This window comes from Pocillopora verrucosa, chromosome 12 (genome assembly GCF_036669915.1).
Source record: "Pocillopora verrucosa isolate sample1 chromosome 12, ASM3666991v2, whole genome shotgun sequence".
Lineage (NCBI taxonomy): Eukaryota > Metazoa > Cnidaria > Anthozoa > Scleractinia > Pocilloporidae > Pocillopora > Pocillopora verrucosa.
Window position 1 is genome coordinate 3,149,897 of NC_089323.1, and position 18,635 is coordinate 3,168,531.

General features: G+C 38.1%; 1 protein-coding gene across 6 annotated transcripts; it reads right to left on the bottom strand.

The window, feature by feature from the left end:
• Window positions 1–1,637: 1,637 nt before the first annotated feature.
• Window positions 1,638–14,731, bottom strand: LOC136277266 (apolipoprotein L3-like). Of its 6 annotated transcripts, none has more exons than XM_066159039.1 (5): window positions 14,604–14,731; window positions 13,927–14,036; window positions 13,351–13,456; window positions 5,417–5,499; window positions 1,638–3,148 (listed from the first exon to the last, which is right to left on the bottom strand). In XM_066159039.1, the coding sequence occupies exons 4-5, from the start codon at window positions 5,456–5,458 to the stop codon at window positions 2,174–2,176; spliced, it is 1,017 nt and encodes a 338-aa protein (XP_066015136.1). In that variant the 5' UTR covers window positions 5,459–5,499; window positions 13,351–13,456; window positions 13,927–14,036; window positions 14,604–14,731; the 3' UTR covers window positions 1,638–2,173. The 6 variants fall into 6 exon arrangements, with proteins under 6 accessions (XP_066015136.1, XP_066015135.1, XP_066015137.1 ...); XM_066159038.1 differs by having other exon boundaries at window positions 13,351–13,460; XM_066159040.1 differs by having other exon boundaries at window positions 13,351–13,460; window positions 13,927–14,032; window positions 14,604–14,685.
• Between the last annotated feature and the right edge of the window lie 3,904 nt (window positions 14,732–18,635).

The following is an 18,635-nucleotide window of genomic DNA, read 5'->3' on the forward strand; positions in this document are numbered from 1 at the left end:
GATCGCGTCTTGGAAGCAGTGGGTAAGGATCAACTAGCGTTTCACGAGCAAAGGCGCCTTGTGCCCAGTTTTCCAAAGTCCCCGTGATTGATACAATAGTCTTCGTCAAGTCTCAATTTTAACTTTTGTGAAAGATTACGGATAGAAATGCTCCTTTGAGCGCATGTTCGATGCTTTGCTGAAATGCTGTATTCCGTTTGAGATGATGAGGTGATTCAAAATTAAAGGTTGTTTATATCAATCAGGCGTGTTGAAGAATTTGAAATCATTCCAGTGCTGGGATTGCATCATCAAAAGTCATAACAATTTTTTTCAGCTTTTGCCCTCAGCTCTAAATTGGAGAAAGAGGCACTCCATATTCTTCTGTAGAAACGGTTAAATTATATATAGAGCTCTTTTTGCGAGAAATTCATCTTCTGTCTCTTATCCTCGACCTCTCATGTCCACTGATTCTTCTTTCGTACATCGTTTCAACCTCGGTCCCAGGATCTCTCATCTTCTCGCTCGCTGCGGGAAAAAGAGAGTCCAGCTCACGCGTTCTTGACCTATAACTGCATATAAGTTTGTCTACTTAGTAAATCGGTGAGTGGAACAAAAATTTGAAAACAAAGTTGATTTAAACTGTTTGATCCTGTCATTCGCAATTATCGTGCTAGCTAAGAAAAGGCAAACGGCATTGATAAAGTAATTGGACTCCACGAAGGGAAATGACAATATAGGCCGCTGCATATTGCTTTCACAACTATGTCTTGTCAAGTTGTGGGCTATGATGGATAACGGCGGCTGCTGTTTTTCTTTATTTTGTTCGTTTATTTTTCGAATAAGCCCCAACATACATTTTCATTGAAACAAACAGAATCGAAAAGAAAAACTTACACGTTTTAACCACAAAATTTACGCTACGGCCAGTAAATTTTGCTAAGTAGTGGTACCATGAATTAGTTACATTAGAATTAGTCTTTTCTTACTTTTTATTTATAGCGCTGGAATACCTCTGCACTCTCAATTATCAAGTATAGCACTGGATTATTACAGTACTGTAGTTTGCCATAATAATGTCAACAAAAGGCTTTGAAACAAATAAAATATATCTTCCTTTTCAATGAGAAGTTCAGTACTCATTTTAGGTCATTATTTTTTTTTTTCATTTAGGCTTGGCAAATTTTAGGCGCCAAATGTACCAAGTCACTACACGGCCAGTTTTTATTCTCAATAGATTCTTTTTATACTCAAACTCCCATATTTTAATATTCAAAGCGTATGCAGCACCAGATACTTTTATTTTTTAAAGAGATCTTTGATCGTCATGCTCAGATGTAAGCCGTCCTGCATGAATATTTCTTTTACTGTGATTATGATTTCACCAATAATTTGGCTACCCGCTTTGGTACCACTTTGTAAAAACAATATGTCACTTTCTTTCCAGCTGCTTGTGAAAATGCTTTTTCGCCTTGTTCAAATAAATTTGTATGCTTTCCAACACCAATTCTCTTATACAACTTGTTTAATCATGAGATGCAGAATCACTTTATCAAAAACTTTATCCACTATGCGAGTAAAGGTCAATTGACGGCCAGGAGCCTCAGTGGAAACAAATATCGGAATCACATGGCAAAGAGCATTTTCTGAGATGAAAAGCTTGTTATCAAAATTTAATGCAGAAGTAAATGACAAACTTTAGTAAGGTAAATTATACATATCGATTGAGTCTGGTACCTATGGGCTGAAGTTAGACAAATTGCAAACACCGACATCTTAACTTGTTATTTAGACTGACATGCTGTTCCTCACTAAACTGGGAACGTAGATAGAATGTGAAAATGGTCTTTCTCAACTCTGAAAGGGAAGCATTAAATAATTTTGCCTTACATGCAGGCATTAACCCAAAAGATCTTAGAATTTACTCTCTTTAAAATGTGTAATTATTTAACTACGCTGCTTTTCACTGCATACATCAAATTGAAACATCCTTCTCTTATCTCTCTGAAAATCAAAAGAGGCCACATGAAAAAGAAAACTTTCTAAATGCCGTTAATGCAGTTCTAAGAGGTAACGTCCTCATAAGAAATGGCTAAATGCGACTAACTGCATGATGAAAAATGTTCACGCCAACGCAGATCAATGTTACGTTTATAATTGAAAATCATTTCGAACTCTTCCCTTTTGCTGATATTTACTGATTCATGGCACTCTCGAGTTCGTCTGCCTTTTTTCTCATGACTTTTGCAGCTTCAGATCCCTTGTTTTCAACAAGATCCTTGATGGTGAAGCCAAGGTCTATGGCATCCCACACCACGAATGCAGCATTGACCCCAATGATGACCTTACCGACAGCTTTACCGACTGTCTCAGAGCCCACTTTAGCCCCTGCTCCGACTACGTCATCAGCAGCTTGTGCTCCAGCCTGACCTATTGCTCCTACAAAATCGTCAACAGATTGTGCAGCTGCCTTTCCCCCCCCTTGAGCGCTAGCCAGGGTTGCAGCTTTCGTACTGGCCTGACCAGTTGCCTGTGCACAGGCCAGTACCTTTTCTGCTATTTGTATTACCATTTTAATAGGTGTTCCTGCTGAGAAAACCACTAGCTCACGAAGGATCGTCATGACCACAGGACATCCCAACTTCAGGGTTTTGGCAAGGTAATACATATAAATAAGCCTCATTCCTTCTTTCGGCACCAAAACCTCCTGGACAAACCTGTTTACCTCGTTCATACTGTCCCTAGTCTTCGCCAATTGTTTTTCGGCCTCTTTGACTTCAGCCGAATTTATCAGCGCCTCGACGATAGCAGTCCCTACGTTTGCAGCAGCTCCAGTGCCTCCAATGAGCAATCCTGCCACCAACAAGGGAGAAGCAGCCCCCGCTGTCATCAATGTTGCAATTCCTCCACCGATTGAAATAAGGCCTCCCACTATTCCAGCGCTGACTCCAACAGCGTGTGCTGTCTTGCAGTTCCTCCACACGTCGTCTAGTTTCTTAGCCGCTCCACGCAAGCTCCTACCAGTCTTTCCTACTTTAGAACTCATCTTCTCTGTCTTCTTTTGAAGCTCTATTAAATCTCTCATATCTTGCTGCTTTTTATCATCGGGCCAATGGTCGATCTCGTCAAGGATTTTCTTTAAGTTAAGGTCCGTTCTTTCACGTTCTTCCTACAATTCAACATTCAGATTATCAATTTATAAGCTGCGAGGGGAAGATGACCCAGTCGTTCATTGTTAATATCGCAATATCGTTACTGAATGAACACACTTTTGGTCAAATCATGGACAGGAACAGGACGAGCAAATCTCTTGTGTCCCTGCAACTGATGTTTCGAAAAGTAGTACGCTTGGACAGTACTTATCCCCCCTCCTCACTTTTTGTGGCTTGTCTTTGAATTTGTACCTTGAGCTCGGAAATGTACTTCTAAGACGTCCAAAGGAGAATACAATCATTCTCGATTGCAGGTTAGAGTATATTGAACTCCCCTTCTCCTTAAGGAAAGATGAGTATTGCAATGTCTTTCAGCGGTTTCAATAGTTCTAATCTCCGCGCAGCATTAGCCTATTTTACTCGGTGGCGATCTCTGTTAGAGTGGTCGAGAGCATTTCGCATCGGAACAAAGTTTTGCCTCAAACTTGCAAATTTGTTTGCTGAGCAAACTCCGACCCCTTCACATTAGTAGTTTAATAGATCATAGACTTTAACCATTTTAAGTTGAAAGATAGGAAGACAGAGTTCTTAGCACACACTGACCGATGACCCACTGATAATCAGAACATTTTAAGTGAACGGCTAAAAGCTTGAAAGTGGTGAACAACAGATTAACATGCATGGTTTTCAGTGCTGTCAGTCACTGAAAATCTTTTTCTCGCCATGGAGTTGCAAAATCTAGGAATGAAAAGGGGCTTTTCTTATATCTGATGAAGGAGGCTGCTACCAAAACAGTAAGCTGGTGTCATCCCCGCAAGAACTCGGACATCGCCAGGGAATCGAACTCGTTCGGTACGACCATTCTGGGCCGCAGGCTGGAAAAGATATGTGTGACAGGATTCTGTGTCCTTTAAAAGCATCAATCAGAAAATACTGTAATGAAGGTCATGATGTTGGTTTTTTGTCTTTCCTTGCCTGAAGAGACCTGAAGAGCACTCTAAAGAGTTATTACTTTCAAATTCTCGAATATCTTCGTGAGTATATGGATATGGACAAAATAATTTTTCTCTCCAAGAGAACATGGACAATTATGTGCTTTTGATCTTGGAATACATGCAACAAATCCGACAAACGAATAAGGCATTGCATGGGTCTGCATCAAATTATATACTATGAGACTAACATTTAACAGGCGTAAATGCAAAGAAGGTGCTGACCAACACATTATCACAAATCACCGACTCAGATTGCCAATCAGAAAACAGGCGTTTAACAAAAATCTGGGGCATGCCATCAACGACTGAACTCAATGACAAGCGCGGTAATCGCATGATCTGTCTCGTCATTCACAGACGATTGCATGCATCATACACGAGAACATCAAGGAGGCTGACCTAAGGTATGGAACGGAGGGCCAAATTAAAGAACTAGTATTCAATAAGTTGTCAAGATCATAGATCCATTATTTATTTGAGGATAATTTCCTCTTCTTTTAATTGGGCTGTCGCAGTAGAAAATTTATCAAACGTTTGTTACTACGGCGTAGGAAATTAATAAATGCTAGATATCAATATTTTTATGATTTCAAACATGTTATTAGAAAATATCAATCGAAGTTTTCAATGGTATGTCCTAAATTTGAGAAATATCACCCAAGAAAAAGGGAGTACTTTTGAAGAGGGTTTTTAAATAATTTATGGCAAAACTCTGAACAAATACATACCAAATTGAAATGCATTGTGTTACAAGGGACAAGCTTGTCAACTTTTGAAATTTTCGATGTTGCAAGAGGTCAAAATTGGGCCTTTTGCAGCTTGATTATTGTCAAGCCCCTAAGCAAATTTTATTTTAACTTATTTCTAGAAACAAATCTGGTTTATTTCCTTATTACCAAAGATAGTTTGATGGGCAAAGTTTGAGGCAAAACTTTGTTCCGAAGCGAAATGCCTTGGGTTTTCGCACCCAATCAGTCAATTTTTCAAAGAGTGTCTGTATGTCGTTTTATACATGTCTCCTAACCTTCGGTTTCGTTCTTGCTTTCCTTCCTTCGTTAACTTTTCACTTTTGCCTTGTTTGTTATCATTGTAAATTACTGTTAGATTTAGGTTACTTCTTAATGTATTTTAGAAACCACTAGTTTTGAAAATCTACCGGTAGGCTTGCTTCAGTGAGCAAAGAAGGAGGTAAAGAGGTTTTCCTTTTTAGGGAGCAGTCGAAAGCTGTTATATCATCATTCTGTAAGCACAACTATAAGCTCAAGATTGATAAGATACTTATTGATTTACCTTCTCCATGTCTGGAAACTTTGACGGTTCGTTTCTGGCCATTTTATCCTATGGTGCTGATCTTGTAAAAAGTAAGGTTAAACCTGGAAAAACGAGTTTAGAAGAATCAGGCTTGACTGTGATACCCTGTGTCTCTTAATCTGTTTGTTAAAAAGTTCGGGAAGAGTACATATGGACTTAACATCTTTCATTACAAATTTTATCAGATCCCTCCTGGATCCACGAACCCTCTAAAATGTGCACTGTTATTTAGTGTGGCTCTGTAGCTCAGATGATAGTAGCGCTCAACTAGTATTTGGAAAGCACGGGTTCGAGTTCCGTTGAGGCCTGAATATTTTTCAGGCTTCTTTTCTGCAAGTGCTAAATTTGCAGCTCAGGTGCGAGATGACCATATCTTGTTGTTATACAACCATCATTATTAGCAAAATGTTTCAGTTTTAAACTATTAAGACGGTTCTAAGAAATGATTAATGGTCATAGTGGCACAATATACTGGGGCATTATTTTAAAAACACAATAATTTACCGTTAAAGCCGGCCTGCTGGAATCGAGATTAAACAATTCCCTTATTTTCTAGAGTTCATTGTGAATTAAGAAAAAGAAAATACACAGGTCTCTAGAGAGGTAAAATGGAAGCACAAAAAATAACAAGGAGAAAAAGACAGTCTCTAAGCCAATCTTTAGAATAAAGCGGTGCTATGATTATCTGTAAATTCATTCGGTTTCGTCGAATTCATTACGGAAATATTTAGCTCGCTGGTGAAGAATCGAAGAGCAACGTATTATCCAACAAGGGTTCCTCTGTGTCCAGAAAGAGTCCGAATAATAAAAGGCACTTTGGCATTTAACAAAATATCTCTGTCTCTTTATTGATATCACAGTTTTTAGAGTTTTTAGAGCAACTATATCAATCTTTGTTGATTACTTACGATGTTACATAAAGAAACAAAACAAAGAAAATTATTTTTTAGCAGGAAGCAGTTCAGTTAATCACAAACAGATCGCAGGACAAAGCTGGCTCAAAGCCTAAAAGGCCACACACTGTTTTAGAAGACTTGATGTGGCAAGCCGAAGATAACTTACTTTCACCGCCTGAAAAGTTGTTTGACAACTGCCTTTGCATACTGATAACGATGTTGGAAGTTATACGAAGAACATTAGTCCTGCTTGTTATCTATATTCACTCTTTTCTGAGAACGTATGTTAGATATATTTCTCTGGACGACAGGATCTCGCTAATGAACCATTTAATTGATTCAGATATATCCCAATTCGAAGGGACAAGGGCTTTCTCTGTTAACAAATGTGAGTTTTGATCATACCCTGACCTTTTCAAGATCACAACAATTATGTAAATGACCTATCAGATATCTTTCGGGGATAAGTCCCTCGTGCACATATTTTTTACAAAACTAATTGCTTTTTCATCGACTTATTCCAGCTGCTTTTTCAAAGGGATTTACCCTTAAAATTGGACCTTTTCGTGTATATCCAAGAAGTTACGTTGTATGACAATAGAATACGATCTCTTTTATATCATGCATTACTAAGACTCTCAAACACTGTTTGAAAATTTCTTAATTGTACATGTCCTGGCTATCGATTAGCAGTTTTTTAAGAGAAAATGATATTGGAGGAATAAAAACTGGTACAACTCAATTATTCCTATGAGCGTCTGCTTCATCAAATTGAAGTATAGGAATTACCTGGAATACATATCAGTGTGAAAGACTAATATTAAGGGACATTTACACTCGGTTTTTAAGTTAGGTTGAATAATCAGTGATTGTGTGCTTCTAAAATTCTGAATGTCACTTACATCTTCCGTTCCTCGAAAAACTGGAAGAAAAATCATTGTTACAGCTCAATGACACCGAAAGGTAACTGCTTAGTTCATAGCAGGAGGTAGAACATAATTCACTCGCCAAGCAGATTTTACGAGAAAAGCATACCAGATACAAAATGAAGTGAGCAATCTTATTTCCTCCGCCGATTTCGAATTTACTGGTTCAAGGTCTTTCACTCAAACGGATCGCAATGGAGGCTATATCTTAACAACGAAACACTCTTTCAACTTTCCAGTTTACCATTGCTTTTGTTACTTCATTTGTGGTCGATAAAAGCTGGCAACAGCTTAAGAATTTAACGTTAGAACGATAAAACAACGTTTATGAAAACCTGGTGTTTGATGAGGTTCTGTTCTGCAACTCAGCTGCCTCGTATTAACCGATTAGTTGCTTGAAGAGATATCGCTACACTGATTGATCACTCCAGTGCATTCAAATAAGTTTCATTAAAGTTTCCACGCTCGAGCCAATCAGATTTATCTTTTGACACAGACAAGCTTCACTGATTGGCTCACTTATTTTATTAGGTCGGGTATGTTACAATTCGTAGAGATAAGGGATTTCCCTTTTAACAGATGTGAGTTTGTTCTGATCATGCCCTGACCTTTTCATGAACACAACGATTTATGTTAATGAAGACTATCAGATATCTTTCGGGGAAAAGTCCCTCGTGCACATGTTGTTTACAAAATTATTTGCTTTTTAATTGGCTTATACAGGCTGCATTTTCAAAGGGATTTAGCGCGAAAATAAGACCTCGTGTATATATCGATCCAAGAAGTCACTTTATCAGTAATGGGACATGTTGGGAAATTTCTTGAATATATACATCCCCAGGTTATCGGTCTTCAGTTTTAAAAGGAAAAAGCATTTCTCAATAAAACCTCCTCTTTTTCAAAGAATAAAGAGAAAGAGTCTTCGAAAGAAGTTATCACTGGTAAAGTTCAATTATTCCTATGAACGTATGCTTCATCAAATTGAAATAAGAAACATCTCGTAACATGTTGTTCTGAAAAAAAATTAAAAAACAACCCCTTTCCCTTTCCCAATTCAGGAATATATTGCTGTCAGTTTTAGGTAGGGTAGAAAACATTCAATTTCTATCTTCAAAATTCTGGATTTCATTTACATCTTTCGTTCTTAGAAAAAATGATATGAACAGTTGATGTTGAAATCTAAAACCTGTTGAAACCGCCACACAGATTATGATATCCATAATAATTAAACTGTTATTTCATTTACGAGAAAAATGTGATAGATAAAAAATGTAGTGAGCGGTCTTATTTCCTCCGCCGATTTCGAATTTACTGATTCGAGGTCTTTCATTCAAACGGATCGCAATATAGGCTATATCTTACAAACGAAAGACCCTCTCAACTTTTTTAAAGCAAAGAATGGTGCGATTCTAGAATAAATCACACTAATTAGAGTCAATCAGATTACAGGGACCACCAGTGATTTCAAAATTGGTGTAATAAAATATGAAATGAAGCGATTTGAAATTAAGGTTGTTTATCTCAGCCAGGCGTGCAAAAATTTGAAATCATTCCAGCACCGGGATTGCATTATCAGCTTTTGCATATCAAATAATCGACGAGACCGTACCAAAAGTTCTAAAATCAGCCAAAAGAGTAAAAAATGAAATAATAATGAAATGATGATTCCATTATTCGATGGTTTTACTTATAATACGACGGACATCTTGCGAGTTGCGCAGTATTTTTCCTCGCCCTTCGAGGCTCGGTCAATAGAATTAAAAAAGTGTCACGAAATTCTCGGACAATTCCCCGAACGCAGATCGCCGGATAATGTATATTCAGTCTTTTCTGAGAACCTGGCAATATTTTTCTGAACGATGAGTATTTCAGAAATGAACTATTTGATCGGTTGAGGCATATCATAATTCGTAAAAACAAGCTTTCCCTGTAAACAGTTGTGAGTTTGCTTTGATCATGCCTTGAAGGTTAACCTATCTTTCGGTGAAATGTCCCTCGTTCACATGTTGTTTGCAGAACTATTTGTTTTTGTATTGGCTTGTGCCAGCTGCTTTTTCAATTTAATTTATCTTTCGGGGAAAAGTACCTCGCGCGCTTGCTGTTTACAAAACTATTTGGTCTTTTTATTGGCATGTACCAGCTGCTTTTTCAAAGGAATCAGTACCCCGAAAATTGGACCCTTTCGCGTTTATCCATAGAGTTACTCTATCAGTGTTGAAAACAATTTTTGCGCAGACTCTCAAACACTGTTTGGCAGTTTCTTGAACGCTCATCTCACGGCTATTGGATCTCCAGTTTTGTTAGAAAATACAAAGTTTTCTCGATCAAAGGCTCTGCTTTTTCTGAGTATTAAGTGAAAATGTCACTGAAGGAATTAGAACTAGTATCTTTCAATTATTCCTATGAGCGTATGCTTCATCAAATTGAAATGAAAATAACCTCGTATAGACTATCAGTGTAAAAAATATACAAAAACAACTGCTTTCCCTTTCGAAAGGTAGCTTTTTGGTCCACAGCGGTCCATAAATTGCCATACAGCTTATGATATCCGAGCATGATAGTAACAGCGATGTTATATTAAACGAGAGAAGTATGGTAGATACAAAATGACTTTGATGTGAGGAATCTTATTTCTCTCCACCGATCGAGAGATTACTGATTGAAGGTCTTTCACTAAACGGATCGCAGCTGGAAGCCATATTATACCAACAAAATACCTTTTCAAAGACATGTCTTTTCAGTTCCTAGAGACAAGGGCTTTCCCTGTAAATAGATACGAGTTTGTTTTGACCATGCCCTGACTTTTTCAAGAGCACGACCTCCTGTGGATCGATCGATTGGAAATTTCTTGAACATATACATCTCCAGGTTATCGATGTTCAGTTTAAAAAAGGAAAAAACATTTCTTAATAAAAGCTCCCCTTTCTTCGTAGAATTCAGTGAAAATGTAATCGAAACAAATTAGCACTGGTACCATTCAATTATTCCTATGAACTTATGCTTCATCAAATTGAAATAAGAAACATCTCGTAACATATTATTGTGAAAAAATATTCCAAAATAACCCCTTTCCCTTTCCTAATTCAGGAACATTTTGCAGTCAGTTTTAGGTTGGGTAGCAGAACATTCAATTTTTATCTTCAAATTCTGGATTTCATTTACATCTTTCGTTCTTAGAAAAAATGATATGAACAGTTGAATTATCGTTACAACACAGTGACACCGAAAGGTAGCTGTTTGGTCCATAGTGGGAAACAGAACGTAAATAAATCGCCACTCAGATTATGATATCCAAAATAATTAAACTGATATTCCATTTTACGAGAAAAATATAGTGGATACAAAATGAAGTGAGCAATCTTATTTCCTTCGCCAATTTCGAATTTACCGATTCATGGTCTTTCATTGAGGCGGATTGCAAGAGAGTCTTTATCTTACAAACGAAAGACTCTTTCAACTTTCCACTTTACCACCTCTTTTGTCAGTTTAGTTGTGGTCGATAAAAAGCCGGAAACAGCTTAAAAATTTAACGTTAGGATTATAAAGCAACGTTTTTGCAAACCTGGTGTTTGATGAGGTTCTGCTCCGCAACTCAGCTGCCTCGTATTAACCGCTCAGCCACTTGAGGAGGTATCAATACACTGATTAAACACTCCAAAGCATTCTTATAAGTTTCTTTCAAGCTTCCGCTCTAGAGCCAATCAGATTTATCTTTTGCCACAGACAAGCTTCGCTGATTGGTTCACTTTTTAATAATTCTCCATTAACGAAAACAGGGACTTTCCCATTTGTAAACATTAACTTCCTGTTTTGATGTTGTCATGCAAATAACTAGTCAGGGTCTTCAGACGCCTTGCACCTGGATGTCCAAAGTCCCTATGATGCACATCTCGTAACCAATTGTTTTTAAAAGAAAAGGGTGAAAAATTCTCTTCTAGTCAAATGTACAATGCTATTCTGATAAACCTGTTTTACTGTAGAAGTTTTTGCAAATCAGCCCTCAGGGTAACGGTGTAGGCACGTGATGTTCACGACATTCCTGCTTTGCTGATTGGTTTATGTTTTTATAATTCTCTTTTAGGGCAAACAGGAACTTTCCCTTTCGTAAACATTAGATCAGATGTCTTTTAGGAAAAAATTCCTTGTAAACGTGATGTTTTCTTAACGATTATGGTTGGATTACGCCACAGAAATTCGGGTGCAAAATTACCAACCATCGCAAAATTCGCATTTGGTTCACGCTTTTACTCCGTCAACAGAAAAAGTTTAGCGTCAATACTTCTAAAACAATTCCTTGAACGTTCTCCTTCTCGGACTGCCCCCCCCAGAAACAATTTCTAATGGAAACAGTATGAAGGTAACTTTGAGCATATGCTAAATGAACCTCAGTCCGCCGTGTAAATTCCGTCTCATTTTACCAGCAAAGAGTTCCTCTTACTTGATCAAAACCACGTCACGCACCAAAGAATAACACTAATGCATTTTACACTGTTTTTGGCGAAGTCTAAGATATACATGAAACACCATTCGAATTGACACTGAATCGACACTGCTACTATTATTTTTATGATTCCTCAAAATTTACAAAAAAGGTGAACAGTACTACCGTAATTTCCGTCCATTAACCCGCACGGCAGATTACCCGCATCGGTCAATTTTTGCAATAGCGAGAAAAAAGTTTCAACAGATTACCCGCACCCAAAAGCAAAATAAAATCGTCGACACAAACAAAGTTCCTCCATCGTTTTTGTTGACATGATACGCTTACGCGTGCAATTGATAAATTTTCACACTTTTGTCTTCGCTGTTTCATTGAGGATGATACCAATTGTAAAAATCTGTTTAAAAAAAACGGATATCACGAGATCTACTGAGTCGGAGAAATCGCTTGAAACGGGAAAATACTCTTTAACTCAAGGCAGTGCTAGCTAAGAAAATTTCTCTGATGCGTCGAATATTCTGTCGCGCTAATTAATTATGCGGCGCCACAAAACCAACATGTCGGCATCATTTTCCGTGTGCATTGTCCTGAAGACAGTCTTTTCACCGTAATTGAATTCTTTAATTTCCAAGTTTACTTCCCGTGTAAGTGAGAAGTGCTTTTTTGAACTAAACAAAGAAACAAGCTGTTTTTAACTAAACTGGAAGCTTTAAAGATTATTGTAACGGTGATCGAATACTTTCCGAATTGAATACAAACAGAGACTTTAAAAATGGTAGTGGCAATTGAATTCATCAACAATTTATAATGCTATGAACGGATATAATTAGTTCTTGCATAATATTCATGAACGACTTTAAACTAAACATTTTCGCTTCTCCGAGTGCTTAATCTACAAAGAATCATCAAAGAGTATATATCATTTTGTCAGGGCAAAAAAGAGAAAAACTCTGAAAATAATCTGCGGTAAAACCACTCGGTTGTGCCCCGTGGTTTTACTTTCGTTTTAAATATTGTAGACGTCATTCCAATGATCAAAAAGGTTAGAGACTGTGGAAAATTGTGCTAAATTTGTTAGGTAACATTAGTTCGATCGGATCCGTTAAATTTGATGGGAACTACTGTCTCGCTCTTAAAGCGCAATTAAAACAAATCATAACCACTATGGGCTTCTCGGTTGCATATCACAGATAAATCTTTAGAACATGATGTGTTTCGGTGTTCAGGCGAATAAGTGGCAGTCTTCCGTGAAATATTTCTATGTCGAAGCCCTTAGTCTACGAAGATCAAGAGTTGCAAAATCATTTCCCGAACCTCCCGACTACTGTCTTACATAACCAACGGAAACAAACTGATGGCCTTCCAAAAGGAAGCAGCTTTTTGTGATAAACGGATCACGAGAAATATTTCAAAGAAAAAAAACTGTACCCAATTAAAAGGAAAAATTGAGGTGGTAGAATAGCCCTGAATATAACACAGCTTCGCAAACTGAAATGATGTTTGAGCAGTAACCTTTGGCGCACCGATCGCAAAATGTCCGGGGGTTTATACGAAGAAAATTAATCGTTTCACTGTACTTTATTAATCACTGCTTCGGCCATTTCAAAATCAAAGAAACTAAACCGTAAAATATAGAAACAAATTGCAAACCTCGTGATAGATCAGGCCCTGCTCAACTCAGCTTCTTCAAACGCCCTCGCCAGCTACTGGAGGAGAAACCTGCTTCTTCGGTACAAAGTGCAGTCAACTTATAGATCTGCCTAGAGACAAGAACATTACACAAACAAATCCTTTTATTGATTCTCTTAGTGTAGAATTCCGGTTGCGCCTCGTGGTTTCACTTTCGTCATGAAAATTGTTCTTGTCCTGTTTAAATGAATACGACAAACCTCCCGACTACTGTCTTACATAACCAACGGAAACAAACTGATGGCCTTCCAAAAGGAAGCAGCTTTTTGTGATAAACGGATCACAAGAAATGTTTCAAAGAAAAAAAAAACTGTACCCAATTAAAAGGAAAAATTGAGGTGGTAGAATAGCCCTGAATATAACGCAGCTTCGCAAACTGAAATAATGTTTGAGCAGTAACCTTTGGCGCACCGATCGCAAATGTCCGGGGGTTTATACGAAGAAAATTAATCGTTTCACTGTACTTTATTAATCACTGCTTCGGCCATTTCAAAATCAAAGAAACTAAACCGTAAAATATAGAAACAAATTGCAAACCTCGTGATAGATCAGGCCCTGCTCAACTCAGCTTCTTCAAACGCCCTCGCCAGCTACTGAAGGAGAAACCTGCTTCTTCGGTACAAAGTGCAGTCAACTTATAGATCTGCCTAGAGAAAAAAACATTACACAAACAAATCCTTTTATTGATTCTCTTAGTGTAGAATTCCGGTTGCGCCTCGTGGTTTCACTTTCGTCATGAAAATTGTTCTTGTCCTGTTTAAATGAATACGATAACTTGATAAAAAGGCTGATCTTCGAAAGAAATGCAAAGCAAAGCGCTGCGAATTTATGGCTTTTTAATTGATCTCAACTTGGCGAATATGAAATTTAATTTTGAACCGTTGCGACAAATTCATCCTTGACGCAGCCATGGCAGTTAAAGGATTTGCAAATATAATTTTGAACCTTCTTAAATTGAACTGCGCCGCAATCATTTGCGTAAGTTTCCTGAACATTAAGAAAGCTGCCTCGTTGTATCGAATTTTCGCGTAACGTTCAGGAAGGAAAAAGTCTGCATCATTTTCTTTATGTTGCCGATTTGGTCTACGACATCTCAAAGATCGAGGTCCTCTCGCTCTGAAAGGGGGTTTGTGTCTTATTGACGCGTGAAGAGATGTAGAAATTCAAGTGGTAAGTGAGCTTCGTGCAGTAAAAGGAAGAAACATAAGACAAACCTTGTGGTGGGTGCTCGGTCCTTCCACCTGAACTCAACACGGCCCTCGTACAAAGCAATCACCTGCTTGAAGCCTTCCTTTTCTCTGATCAATGTTTTCGCATACGCGCGTATACATGGTCATCAGGTTTGGAAGGAGCCAATCAGACCTCAAGCTTTAAGGGTGTGGCTTGCAAACAAATATATCGTTTTGATTGGTTCATGCATTTCGCTTCGATAGAAAGGGGACTTTCCCCAGCAGGTGACTTTTGCTTTGATCAAACACCGCTATAGAAACAGAAAAACAACTTCGATGTTATGGTAGATATTTCGAAGACTAACTGCCTATTTTTTTGGTAAGATATCACTAATGCGCTTTTGATTAATGTCGATGATGCCCTAAAGTTTTCACAACGGCATGATAAACAGGTCTAAGAGTAACACAAACGGCTAATATGAGGCTCATTTTTCCCATGAATGAATTATTACTCAATCATTACTTGCTCAAAGGGCAAAGTCTTAGTGTAGGTCTCAGCTGAGTTCTTTATACGAGTGGGCTAGCCTAAGTGTAGCTGTACCCTGCCCACGCCAAGGTGAAACGGAAGCGAGGAAACATCTGCGCAAACCTGACACTCACGTGTTTTGTGGAGTCATTCTAAGTTATGGAAAATTGTGTAACTTGATAATATTTTTTACGAAGTGGCACGTGTTAGCGTGAAAGGTCATCGAGATAAACAACGATATTGAAGAGAATTAATTTTCCATTTTTCGAGTAAATTTGCAATTCAGCGTCCGAGTTCAAATATATAATTTAATTTAAGGATAAAGAAAAGTTTATGAGCGATTTTTGGTGTAGAGTAAGATGAGGACGATGTTCAATTAGCATCGCGCTTGCGATAGTAGATTTTCACGTCCACGCGGTTTCTGCTTGCATTTGTAAACAGTGCCACGGTTGTCGAAAAAATTTGGACATTTGCCGCAGAATCTCAAGGTTTTTACAGATTTCCTAGAGAGATAGTTATGCTGCAAGCGTGAAGTAAGAGCGACTCTTTTCTCAGTCCAAAGAATCGCTGCAAGAAACAACTAGCTTTATTTCAATAGCTTCGCAGCACCGTTCGCAAAGAGTCCGAAAGTTGGAGGCAGACAATCCTCTGGCCCAAGTCCGTTAAGATAGTGCCGACTAGTCTTCTAAGAGAGCTTTATTTGGCGGTACAATAAATATAGTGACCGCTTTCTTCTAGAGAAGAGAGGCTATGTTTATTGCTGGAGACTGTACAATACGTTAAATATTCTTGTTTCATTAACATTCATAAGTGATTTTGTTTATCTATACATAACCAAACAAGCATGCATGCGGCACTTGTTTTATCGCCCCATATATGGCACTGTTCCAACTACTTGTTTTTAAAGATAAGGGATGAAAATTCTCCTCTAGTCAAATGTACAATGCTATTCTAATAAACCTGTTTTTCTGTAAAATTTTTCCAAGTCAGCCCTCAGACTCACAGTGTAAGCACGTGATGTTCACGACATTCCTGCCCCCTCATTCTTAAATTTGTCTTTGTGAGATTTTTCCCAAAAAGAAACACGTACCGACATGTTCTGATTGCTCAGGATTAGATATTCATTTAAAACGTTTTCTTTATATGATGATGATTTAATGATTTACGAAGAGAGATAGAGTTGACTCATGAAAATTACAGCTTCAACGATAAAATGCTGTAATACGCTTAAATATGAAATAACTGAAGCGATTTTAAATTGAGTTGTTTATCTGAGCCAAGCGTGCAAAAGTTTAGAATTGCATCGTCAGTTTTTGCATATTAAAGACTCGAAGAGAGAAGAGGTTCCAAGACTCATTTATCCTAATAGCGTTGGTCTCTTGTCCTTTTTTTTTTTCCAGATCGGTTACAAGCAGAAAGTTCCTACACTGATCTTGAGGAACCAAGCCGGATCCACGCATTATACATGATTTAAAAAAATGGAGATGACATTAAACCGTTACTCAGAAGAAAAGCTCACGAAGCCAGCAGGTTTCATGCCAAATCCGACGCTTGAAGAAAAAGTTTCGGATTGAAACTTCGAAAAATTGAGACAATTTAATTTTTGAGCCTTGCCACAACCTTTCCAGAGTTAGCCCAGAGTTAGTTAAGAGTTAGTCGTTGAAATAAGTTAGTGCTGTAGGTTAGGCATTGCGCAAAGCCCAAGTCAGTGGTGTGTTTCGTAAATCGATGATGTTCAGCAATGTGATTGTGATGTCAGCTTTCCTCGTCGCTCGCTTGTGTTCAGTCAGTCTTGCGAGCTTTCTTCCAGTTTCTCCGAGACAGGAAGCGCGGCAGTCGGAGCAATTGAACTTTACATTTTTTTTTAAGAAGCAGGTGAAGACGGGGTGCAACGTTTGTTTTTCGGTGGTTCCTTGTCTTTCATGTTTGTTAGTGTTGCACTATATGTAATCGTCACCTTCGCACTCGCACAGCACGCACACCCATGCAATAAGCACGAGCACCGCACTTTGTATAACTTATAATAATTTCGTAATGGGTAAAGGTTGTCAGTTTTAACATGGAACGGAGCGAGTAACAAGTAACTGACGAAGTGTAGTGATGAGCATGTGAGCGACGCGAATACTGAAGGGTTGTAATATGCGCTAGATGTTCTCCAACTGATGCCCTTTATGTACGGTATGGTCGCTGTGGTTGTAGCTTATTCGACGAGAACAAATACCTTAACCGTGTTCTTTCGAAGAACAACTAAAATGAAAACTTCATCCGACGATGCACTCATCGACTTACAACAACTACCAAACAAACGACACCGCAAATCTAATGACTACACTCACCCGGAAATTCAGTCAAAACCATCACACTTAAATAATAGTTGTTCGCTGGTACTTAACCCACTTGGCGGTCCTTTGCAAGTACTTTCACCTTGGCGGGTGATATCTAGAAAAATGTCGGAGAGTGTAGACGCTTTGTAATGTTCTCGCTTTTACGATAAGAAATAAATATCTACGTTCAACCAAGGAGACTGGATAATCTTTGTCAATAATAACCAGGAATAACAAGAGAAGTTTTTAAATTTTAATCCTTGCTGAAAAAGAAATATCTACAATCAACATAACGTAGGTCTCTCTTAACTGTGAAAACAGCGACGTTATTGAATTATCCCTTCGTTTCTGGGTTGTTATAATGAATATACATGTGATCTGCAATCATTACAAAACCTTTCAAAGGTGAAAAACTAAAGTTCTTTAAACTAGTGTTACCCACATCTCTTGCAGCGGTCTTTCTGGGCTTTTGACCGTTTTTATGTCATTTTGAAGTTATGTTTTGCTAAAAACTTTGAGAATTTCAAATTTGTAAAATGCAAAACACTGATTGAGCATTTTTTTTTTGCATTCTTTGTTATTCAGTTACTTACAATGTTAGGTCTGTCAACTGGCCTCACGCATGCAGATTAACCCTTTAACTCTAGACGTGATTTACATGAAACTTCTCCCCATAACATCCATACATTAATCAGCAAACAGGTAATGAGAATATTCAATCTCATCAGGTAGAAGCTGCTATCTTGATCTAGCATCAAGTTCTCATAACTAATTTACAAGGAAATGTTCAGCAGCTGAAGGGGAGAATTAACAATCAGTCTTGGGATTTAAAGGGTTAAAGATTCCTACATCATGTCAGCTTATGGCAGCTGACCAAGCCAGTACGTTTAGAGATAAAAACTCGAGCTATCCCAGCCTTAACTAACGCAGTTTTCAAGAAATGTACGGGGAATCAAGAGAAATTCCAATCAATAAGATCTTAACGGAGAACACACCATACAATTGATGGAAACCTTCGCATATGGAGGGGAGATTACTTCTGACAATTTGGCGTAGACTCACCAGGACACCTTTGAAATATTCGGAACGGCTTACGAAATAAGTGGAAAACCTTCGGAAATCTTTGGACGGCTCGAAAAGGACTGGGTTCTTCGCTACTAACTCATAGAGGTTCTCTATGCAGTTAGTACAAAAAAGCTTTGAGACTTAATGACATTGATTTCATCA